This window comes from Sinocyclocheilus rhinocerous, unplaced genomic scaffold (genome assembly GCF_001515625.1).
Source record: "Sinocyclocheilus rhinocerous isolate Xijiao unplaced genomic scaffold, SAMN03320098_v1.1 scaffold1168, whole genome shotgun sequence".
Classification (NCBI taxonomy): Eukaryota; Metazoa; Chordata; class Actinopteri; order Cypriniformes; family Cyprinidae; genus Sinocyclocheilus; species Sinocyclocheilus rhinocerous.
Window position 1 is genome coordinate 63,270 of NW_015650373.1, and position 11,240 is coordinate 74,509.

The 11,240-nt window shown below is 37.0% G+C and overlaps 1 protein-coding gene across 1 annotated transcript in view; it reads right to left on the reverse strand.

Moving 5' to 3' along the window:
* The window catches only part of LOC107711941 (F-actin-capping protein subunit alpha-1-like), a 12,269-nt gene extending 3,838 nt beyond the window's left edge, over positions 1 to 8,431 (reverse strand). Inside the window, exons 1-9 of the mRNA XM_016517036.1 lie at positions 8,242 to 8,431; positions 5,656 to 5,719; positions 3,172 to 3,223; positions 2,982 to 3,045; positions 2,470 to 2,676; positions 2,255 to 2,334; positions 1,085 to 1,163; positions 926 to 997; positions 753 to 815 (exon numbers count right to left, since the gene is read on the reverse strand). Coding sequence (XP_016372522.1) covers positions 753 to 815; positions 926 to 997; positions 1,085 to 1,163; positions 2,255 to 2,334; positions 2,470 to 2,676; positions 2,982 to 3,045; positions 3,172 to 3,223; positions 5,656 to 5,719; positions 8,242 to 8,280 — 720 coding nt within the window. The 5' untranslated portion in view covers positions 8,281 to 8,431. The remainder of the gene's footprint in view (positions 1 to 752; positions 816 to 925; positions 998 to 1,084; positions 1,164 to 2,254; positions 2,335 to 2,469; positions 2,677 to 2,981; positions 3,046 to 3,171; positions 3,224 to 5,655; positions 5,720 to 8,241) is intronic.
* Between the last annotated feature and the right edge of the window lie 2,809 nt (positions 8,432 to 11,240).

Below are 11,240 nucleotides of genomic sequence, written 5' to 3' on the forward strand. Positions count from 1 at the left end.
CATGCTCATGTGACGAGCATGATCTTTTCCGTCTATACGCGAATGCATGTAAAGTACAAGCCTAGTTTACATTATAAATAATAGTTTAACATTCAAATACATTGCGAATATGGAAACATTTGGATTTGTGCCAAATGAGACGTGAGTAATAACCTCCAAATATATCTAGCCAAACTGTGTCGGGATAGGAAACAGTCAACAAAGTAAAATTATCTCAAAAGTACGGCGCGCTCTCTTCATTTTATCAAATGATCATAATCACATCTATTCATTTTACAATCCTGCTACTAGGATTTTATTCAGACTAAAACCCCTTTAATTCAGGTGAGAAAGTGGGGGTTTTTTTTAGTGGCTTTTGTACATCCTGTCAATAGATGCATTTTGCTGCATTAAAGTTAACGATTAATCGATTAATTGATCGTTAATTTAAACGACGATCGATCATGGAAATGATCGAAAATTGACATCCCTAATATATATATATGTAGGTCAGTGGCCCTTGGCTTGGTATTGTTGGCAGAATTCGGCCCTCGGCGAAAACTAATTGAGGAACCCTGCTATAGGCCATTAAAGGCTCATTATTATGAATTATTTGGTTTATTAATATAAACGTGCAATTAGTCGAATAATTGCTAAACATTAACAACTACTAGTTGACTAGAACAATCTTTAGTCGAGGGCAGCCCAAATAAAATATTTAATATTCATCTTAATCAAAATGTAAACATATGTTGAACAGATCAAATTCTTACCTGGTAATCATTTTCAGCATTTTCAATGATTTTCACAAATTCCTTGGCAGTCAGGGTTTCATTCTAGAGAGAAAAGGGCAGGAATTTACATTGCAAGAAGATCTTCTTTGCAATCTTAAACATTAGCTTGTTTGGTTAATGCTTATGAAAATATCTCTCTTTTTTAAACTCACAGTCACTCCAATGGACTCCTCCACCTCTTTATGGCTCACCAGTTGTACATTACCATCCTCATAATAATGCACCTGTAGGAAACCAAATTATTTAACACAAACTCTTCACCATCACACTTTCTTTTCTTATCCCCACTATGCTAGTTTGTCAGGTCTCACCTGGATCTTCAATACTCCCACAACCTGAGCTGATGACTGACTAATGGTGAACTTCCACTCTGACCTGCACCGGCCATTCCTGACGAGAGAATCATCAGTGAGTCAGAGTGCAATCAGATATAGTCTTACTACAGAATCATACTCCAGGCATGGTTGAATGGACAATTCTAATGTAGACTGTAGTAGAGAGACTCACACAAGGACTTCAGATTAAAGGAATGATAGAACTCATGGCAAAAATGTAGATTTAATTTGATAAGAGATAATGTACAGTCAGCTGATTATAATTGCAAAACAAAACGTGGCAAGAGTGAATCAGTTTTTTATCACCTTTAAGAGGTCCAAAAATGACAGATGGCTGTACATAACGCCTGTTATTTAACACTTAAATTTTTAATCATTTAAAGATTTGTGGTTAGTAAGTTATGTATATTTTTAAAAGAAATTAATACTTTTAATCAGCAGTAAAGACTACAAAATAATTTATATTACAAACAAATGCTGTTCTTCTGAACTTTCTATTCAAAGAATCCTGAAAAAAATATGACATTTTCATAAAAATAAGTAGCAAAACGGTTTTCGACATTGCTAATAAGAAGAACTGTTTCTTAAGCATCAATTCAGCATTTTGGAATGATTTTTAAAGGATCATGTGATACTGAAGACTGCAGTAATGACTACTGAAAATTCAGATTTGCCATCACAGGAATAAATTACATTTTAAAATATGTTCAGTTAAACAGTTAATAATAATTGTAATAAAATTGTAAATAATAATTATTTACCACTATTACAACTATTATTAACTGTTTTCCATAATTCTTTGAAATAATATTTTACAATATTACTGTTTTTACTGTATTTTGATCAACTAAATGCAGCCTTGGTGAGCATAAGAGACTTTTCAAAACATTTACATTTTTAAATGAAATTTTTTTTAATTAACATTTACATCTAACCAATTCCAAATGTTTGAACAGTAGTGTAAAAACATAAATGGACCAGAAATGCTGATTTAAAATATCATGAAACTAATATCATAACTAAAGTTATGTAGAAAATCAGTAACCTGGGACAAAAGTCAATTATATAGTTCAGCAACATTACACAACATTATACAAGTATTCCAGAGAGCAGGTATAAGGACATAAAGCATTGAACATTACTCACCAAAAGTTTTTGGGCTGGAACTGATGACCCTCAACACAAGCAATAATTGTTTGCTGTCCGTCAACAGTCTTCCCATACACCTGCAGCAAACATCAGTGCATATGATTTCACAAACAATGACTGCAAGCATAAATGTAAATGCAGCAAGTGCTAACAGTAACAGAAATGTGAGATTCATATCATTCTGTTGAGATTCCCATAGGAAAAATGCGTACCGTGCAGACTCCAGTGGGATAGTGCTCTTTCACATAAGCACTGAGCGCTTCATCACAGGCGTCCCTCCAGGATCGGAGGGCAGTTTCTCCCTCGTAAGGCTGAGGGTCGCTCGCTTCCTTTCGCAGGTGATCGAAACGAAATGACACCCGCTTCCGTGGGTCAAAGTACCGTCCCTGACCCAGATCTCCATGCTCAGTGATCAGAACCTGCAGGAACAGGATATCCCTTCCTCTTTAGGCAAAATTAATCACACAGAGATCTGCAGCTCTACTATGGCAGCAGCAAACACTCACAGTACAATGCTCACACTTGCCCTAATCACTCACAAAGTACACAAAGATCTACAGAGAGCAGAGTTTACACCCAGCTTAAATAAATAATGTGACAATAGTGTGCTCTCTGTTCAAAACTAACACAGAGAATCATGGCAGCACAGGAACGAAATGTACACACACATTTCCAAAACCGACTGAAATTACTGCACCTGTGAGTCTTTAAATCATGCACTTACCGACTCCTCACTACCGTCCAGTTTGACAGGAGTGAACTGATCCATGTTATACTGAGCAAAGGCACTGTGAAACAAAAAAATGAGATAATGCAACATGAATCTTTCTTATCAAAACTTTCTTATAAAAACTTTCAACTACATACAGATGCATCTGGACACAACATGATGCACAGATCTGTAAATAACATACTGTGCTGCCCCTTCCCGAAGAAGATTGTCATTGTTGAGGAGAAGTCGCACATCTACAAAAAAAACACAGTAATTAAAAATAAATCACAAACCTAAGCACAAGTCTGGTACAATATAAAATAAACTGGTTTGAAATCAGGCGTTTATTTCAATGAGCGAGAGAGCAGTAATGAGGAACCGCCAATTAAACTGCAAGAGAGCAATGCACTGTGAAGCAGAAGCAAAAGTAAATAAATAAACATCAAACGGCTCCATATGCCTCCCCAAGCACATTTGTGTATTTTTTCTTTTTTTTTTCTTTATGTACAAATCAGTAAAAAATTATCACAAGCATTTCCTCTATGTTGTTTGGTGCTGGTGTCAAGAATAAAATCTAATCAAATCAAATCTTGTTACTAGCACAAGTCTGTATGAGATATTCTGGGACTGCAGATTCAGTTGGGTAGGAGAATGTTGCAATCGACAGAAAACAAGAAACTGTACACTACCGTTCAAAAGTTTGGGGCAAATACAATTTTATAAAATCCCCTTATGCTCACCAAGGCTGAATTTATTTCATCAAAAATACAGTAAAAACTATAATATTGTGAAATATTATTACAATTGTAAGTAGCTGTTATATATATTATATTACATTTTAAAATGTCATTTATTCCTGTGATGGCAAAGCTGAATTTTCAGCAGCCATTACTCCAGTCTTCAGTGTCACATGACCAGACAGTGTCAAGAATCAGTTGTTCTGCTTAATATATCTATAGAAACTGTGATACATTTTTCAGTTCAAAAGAACAGTATTTATTTGAAATAAATATTTTGTAAATGTCTTTACTGTCACTGTCACATTTGATCAATTTAATGCATCCTTGATAAATAAACATTAATTTCTTCAAATAATAAATCAATCAATCAATCAATCAATCAATCTAACTGACCCCAAGCTTGGTAGTATAGGCTAAGTCTTTAAATGTGCACAGGGTGAGGATCTTCAGTCTTGTAGTGTGTACAGTATTTGATTTCAGTATAAATGTCTTAACATGCACCAGGAAACTTCAATTCCAATTCCAATTTGTTAAAGCATAATGAAAAACAAGAATATGTATTAGGGCTGTAAAAAAAAAAATTTGAATTTCGAATATTCGTTGAATTTAAAATAAAAATCCACAACGTTTTTGCATTCGAATTTTAGGTGTGCGTTAAGGAGGCAGCCTTATCAGTGGCGCACGAGATGCGATGATGATTTAAGTGTCATTGCATTTTAATATTTTTGTTAACCTATCCAGTTGAAGCCACTAGATGCGGCGCTGCTGCGTTGTTAATTACAAATATCGTGGGAAAAGAGAACATCAATGCGTAGAAGATCTTGTTTACGTCAAAACTGAAACCAAGCCGTTCACACAGAACGCATAGGCCTATTTCGCGCATTTTCTAGAGGGACATCTATCACCGTTGCACTCGCGTCTCGCACAGAAGAGCCGCATGTTTAGAAAGCCATGTAAAACTAATGCAAGTTCAACTTTGAAAAAACATATCTCGAGACTTATGGCGTGGGTTTTTCCCCATCCCACTGCAACTCGTGTTTTTAAATGAAAAATGTACTGTGTGATTTCGGTCCTTTGTATTAAACTATGCATACATACATGATGCTGTTTTGTTTATAATGGTTTTTTGTATGTATGTATGTACCAAGAGTTCCTGTAAAACCACAACAAATTCCTTGTGTTTGCGCACACTTAAGTGGTGAATAAAGCTCATTCTGATTCTGATTCTAATAAGAAAGCACCCCTACAACAACTTCTGAAAGTGAAGGGTAGTGTTTTACTCTAATATTACATAAAAATGTCATTTTAACATTAGTGTAATTATTTTAACATGAGTTTAGGAACTGAATAATAAAAAGGAAAAATAAAACACTGCTTAATATTTACTCTTTGAATGCAATATGCACTGATTCTTATTTAAGCTACAAAAGTTATTTAGGTAAGAGCAGTGAGTGATTTTCTCTTTGTCTTTTGTTCATGGCCCCAAATATTGCAAGCTGTAACGATATGCATATTGCGATATGTACATTTGCTATATTTCGATATATTGCACAGCCCTAATACATACATGATGCTGTTTTGTTTATAGTTGTTTATACAACTTAATTATAATTGGTTTATAAACATTATTTTAAACATTATGCACCTTTTTTCACAGATTGTCGTGTTACCTGATGCTTTGAATAAACGTGCATTAGAAATATTTTGCTCGATGTGCCCTCTTGTGGTCTCAGGAGAGAAGCCAAAAGCTTTTCTTCACCCTAACTGAAATTATGCATTTTTAATTCGAATATAATTCGAATTTTGATAATATTTAAGTAAAAAATTTGAATTTAGTTTTTCAGTCATTTTGACAGCCCTAATATGTATTCATGTACTACCACTTTAGACCAATACTGTAAAACTGAAAGAGGTCCCAGAACAGAACAGCTGAAAATGACACTCACCATTGAACACTTCATTGAATTCTCCAGGGGGAGCGTGGGTCACAAAGTTAGCTGCAATGCGGACCTACAGACATAACACATAATAAATTATAAGTGGGCACAAACTTGCCTCACTAAAACACTGCGGCTTCAGCACTACTGAATCACAGCCTGTTTCCAGCGGGTGACTCTAGAGCTCAAATTACCCCATATTCACACCCTGTAACACTTCAAGAACACACACCGCTGAGTCCTTAACAATACACATATCCCAAATACAAACAACTGCTAAATGTCCAAAAACATCTAACTCAAACTGAACAGCTTATTCCTGCCCTCAAATATCCTCTCAACCTTAAAATCCTAATGTATCAGACCAGGACAATTCCACATCAGACCTGTTGTGTGCTATTAAAGCATCCAAGTAAAATATTTTGAAGTATTTAACTTAAACCTATTTAACATTCCTTTAACTAATTAACTTAACTTTGTAGGGCTTCACATTTCGGCAAACAATATTTGCGATGATTATATATCAAGATTACTATATAACAGTATAAGCGATTGGAGGGATTATATCTCTCTGGCCTGGGAACGCCTTGGGATCCCCCAGAATGAGCTGGAGGAAGTGGCCAGCGAAAAGGACGTACAGGTGTCCTTACACAGCCTGCTGCCACTGCGACACAGTCCCAGATAAGTGGTGGAAAATAGATGGAATGGGTGGATATAATAATAATAATTTTAATTTAAGTCAAATAAATTATAACTACTGTAATATTTCATTGTAAAATAAAAATAGAGTATACATAACACATTGGATCCCATTAAATTTCATACAGCTAATGTCTTTCAAACCCACCAAAAGGAGCTGTCGAATACATATTTTTGACCAACAAAACACTTTTAATAAAAAAAAAAGTTCAAGTTCAGTTTATTTATAAAGCACATTTAAAAAGGGCCACAGGCCGACCAAAGTGCTGTACAAGTTAGAATAAAAAAATTAAAAAATACAAGTACACTAAATAGCAGCAAAACAGTTAAAATAGAACACTCTTATAAAGTAGCATATCTCCAAGGAGCGCTTAGGAAGAAAGGATTTGATTTTCAATAGAGAATGAAGAAAGAAAAAGCTGGACCCAATGACCGCGCTAATCTGCTTGTCAAATTTGAAGAGAAATTCGAAGGGAAAGAGATTAACATAATGGGAAGCATCTAGCAATCTGTCTAATTAGCATCTCATGTGGCCTAGCTGGGGAAGTCAGCTGAGCTCTGACAGTATGCAGAAAATGACCACATGTAATTAAAGGGGAAGAAAATATGTGGCAGTTAAATGCAGCTTTTAGAGAAGGGACAGATGCTAACAGAGACTGAACTAAAGAGCACAAATAAATCTGAATCCACCCGTCTGCTCCATATAAAATCAAAACTACTGTCAAAGTGACAGACCATATTAATAACAGTCTTGCCATTCAGTTTTTAACAGATGAAAAGATGCAATTAAACGCCAACGGTAAACGACACTGTCCATCACTAAAATTCTTCCTAAGATCTCACTTGTGTTTCAATTGCATAGGGTGACCATACGTGCCATTTTCCCAGGACGCGTCCTGGCCAGGATTTGTTTTGGCTTTGTTTTCATGCTTGCTGAAGGTAATGATCGAAAAGTAGTTTGACCAATAACATGCAAGCATTGTACATAATGGACCAATCATGGCGTGTGAGAAGGTGGGATCTACGGTCAAAGCGATGCAATTACGCGTACATATTAGGTGTGTTCGACTTAAAAGCAGTGCGGCTCAGACCGATCAGTGTTTGACATCAAAGTACCTCGAGAGCGTTTCGAAAGCATAACCGTCTGTATGGTACTTTGATGTCATACACCGATCGGTCTGCACACGCAAACAAAGCCAAAACCTAGATATTTTAGGCAATATAGAAATCCTGGCCAGGACGCTTCCTGGGAAAATGGCACGTATGGTCACCCTACAATTGCAGAAACAACAGTGTAGTTGTAGTGTGTAAATTACGACAGAATTCTCACTTCTGGCTGAACTATCTCTTTAAACCAGCGTAGACTGCAGACTTCCACCTCAAAACACACCCGCCCCTGCGGGCGTAACTTCATCCGGCCGAGGCTTTCGGCTCAGATGGCTGTCGTGTCAGGCGGATCTGGCATCTGCCGTCTCACACATGTGTAACTCTACCGGAGTACGGCCCGTTAAAGCCCGTAGGCTCGGTTCGGAGTGGGTGGATCTGCTGAGATCTATTTCTGAACTCCCTCTGACAGCTAATTGCTAACAGCTGACGCTCTCAACACTTCACTCAAAACAACACGGCCATTTCAGCTTTAACGGACAGCGTGACTTGCTAAAACACTGCTTGTTGTTCGGTGTATCGTTGTTGTTAAGCCAGGTCTCTGTGTTTTACGGGAGTGCAAAACTGCGATTTCACTTCCTCACAGATTAGCACACGGCTAACCGGATAGACAACCTCGCGCTCCGGGAAGCAGTTATTCATCCTTCTGCACGCGGAGAGTTTTAATATAAAGACGTACCATAGTGTGTTTTTGGGCGGTTTGTTTAAGTTAACTTAATGTTTTATTTTTACCTTCTCCTCGTCTGAAAGCGGCTCCTCAAAGTCGGTCATCTTGGCTGTGGCGGAGCCTCACGCCGCGGCGCATGCTGGGTAGCGCGCGCTGTCACGCTCGTGACCATAATAGGGCAAATCGGAGTGCGAGCCATCGCCTCGCGCAGCTCCTGCTCTCCTCTCCCGCCTAGCCTACTCCGGTCTGACAATCAGCTCGCGGAGAGGATATACGGGGAGCAGACTTCGAGCTGCACTTTTTAATGAGGATTTTGATTCACATCGGTGACTCGAATCTTTTGGATCAGTTCATAAAAAGGTTCGTGTAGTGGTCCTTTCTGCAAGTTACATTCTTACGCCAGTAGGTGGCGACAGGTGAACGTGTTTTTGTCACTGAATAATTCACTCAACAGATTCTTTAACCAACACCAAGTTGATCAAACACATCTTCTTATCCTTTTTTTTCTTATGAAAATTTAATAAAAAATATTCAATAAAAATCTGCACGTCATGCTACATAAATGGACTACGTGCAGTCTAAAATATAAATGACCTGAGCTCTTTAATATCCCAGGTTCTAATTTCTAACCAAGGTTAATTTCAAATAAAGTTATTGATTTGCATACAACTTGGCTTGGCCGAAGCGTCAATACACACACACACCAAAAGAAAAGAAAAAGAAATTGGTCCCCATAACATAGGTAATACCAGGACCACACACAAACGCATGCTTACATCTGAATGGAAACACTCCATAGATTTATATTGTTTTTATATACAGATTGTTTTTTTGTTTTTTTTTATATATGGGTATATATACATACATACATACATACATAAATACTATAACCTAACCCTAATAACCCACACCCTAAACCTTACAGAACGCTTTCTGCATTTAAAGATTAATTTTATTAGGCAATTTTTTTAATTTTTTTTAAAAGTATGTTTATACCAAATGAGGATGTCCCCAAAAGGAGGTTTTGTCAGGTTTAGTTTATTTCTGGCTACAAATTTGTAAATGGTTCAATAGGTACACATTAAAATAAGGCTCCTGTACTGTTAATACAAATAGTAATTACAGTAAAACAAAATAAATGTTCAACAAGATAATTGACAAATCCTTTCTGTGATTCTTCTGCTGTCCTACAGAGAGCAGCATTTCTCCAACGTCTGAACTGCTGTTGGACGTACAAAAAAAAAAGAAACTTTATTGACCAGCAGAGGGCGCGATTACCCTGCCATTATCCGTAAGAAGCACATTCACATCTAAAACCAGAGATGAAATTACTCACTGCAGGCCAACATCTTGCATATCTGGGGCCTGTTTTATTTTCAAGAGCTTCAAAATTCACTTACTCAAGTGGAGATAAAAAGAAAATGAGGCCTTTTCTATTAACTTTTTTCACCTGCTGAATTAATTGCAAAATACATGCACTTTTTTGTAAGCGGCTTCAGAGTGTATGCCAAAAACATGAAATGCAATGTACATATAAATGCAAGCAGGACATTATGAAAGTCAATCTCAGGAAGAGGATGATCCATCAAACTTCATTTTAACGTCCTGGAACTAATGCGCTTGCCTGGAGAGAAGTGCACCACAGGAGAGCCTTTAGGCCCCTATTTCCCCCTTTCTCTCTCTGCTCCTCTTCTTCCATCTCTTCCGTCATGTCCCATCTTTTCTGTCAGAGCCTGGATCTTTTAGGTTTTTTGCTTATAGCGTCATTCCTTTTAAATATACAATATTTCAACCTACAGATTAAATATGATTCTTAACAGAGCAGATTTAAACAAAGTAAAGGCAAACATTACGTCCAGACTTGCAAATTCTTTCCACAACCTTTCAAACAGCTTTCAAGCATGGACGTATGATATCTCAACAGAGAAAAAGAGCGAAAGGACACAGAGAGGAATCTTTTCTAGTGTGTTGAGGACATTCTCATAGTTGAACACCACAAAACGTTAACTGGAACAAATGTGTGTGTGTGTTTGCGTGTGTGTGTGTGTGTGTGTGAACTCTTGAAAGCCTTATCATCACAACACAGCAAAATAGGGGTAGTGTGGGATGAGAGAAGCGAGAGAGAAAGTCATCCATCACTAATGTGTCATCTCTTTGATCATAAACAACATTAGTGTCTATTGGTTTATATTTCTTGCATTTGTCTTTGGTATTTACCTCCCTCGCACTGAACTTTGCAAAAAATCTTTTGTGTGTGTGTGTGTGTGTGTGCGGTGAGGAAGTGAGGTGTGTTCCCACGACCTGTGCGTGTGGTAACCTTACCTCCCTTTGATCCTGCTTGCCCTGATAGATTCTGCCTCACACACTCACACACATACTTGGGAAGGCACTGATGTGATGTGACAGTTGTTAAGGCCTCTCACTTTGATGTGGAGGTATTAGCCCTTCTGCGATCCAATCAAACACGCACGGACCTCTTCCAAACCACACGCATGTGCTGTAACTGAGAAGCTTTTTGTAATTTCACAGCAGAGGAGACAGTGGATTTCGCTGCCTGTTTGTCTCTCTGTTGGAGTCATTTCTGTGTCATTATCAGCAAAATATAACTGTTTTCAAACAGGTTTCCTCCTCTATACTCCATTTGTCGACCAAACAGACAGCACCGTCCCGAAACTATGTATGTGTGCCCAACTTTTTTCTCCATACAATATTGCCAAAAGCACACACTACATAAGGAACAGCTTGGGCAAGAATGATAACAAAATATAGACACTGCAGATTATACATAAACAAATAGCAAATAATAAATAATAGCAATGTAGCTGATAATATAATATAATATAATATAATTAATACAGTATAATACATTAAAAAAAAAAATTTTTTTTTCCAAAAATACCACTTATAATTAGTATATTTGTCGTTTCAGTAAAAATCCTTTGCAAATTTACATTTTCCTGAGAAACAAAAATGCATAAGATTTTAAGTTGTTGTGTTTTTCACTTGTTTAAGCATAAACCTCACTAAATGTTTTATTTTTGCAGGCATTTTTGCATTGCATGAT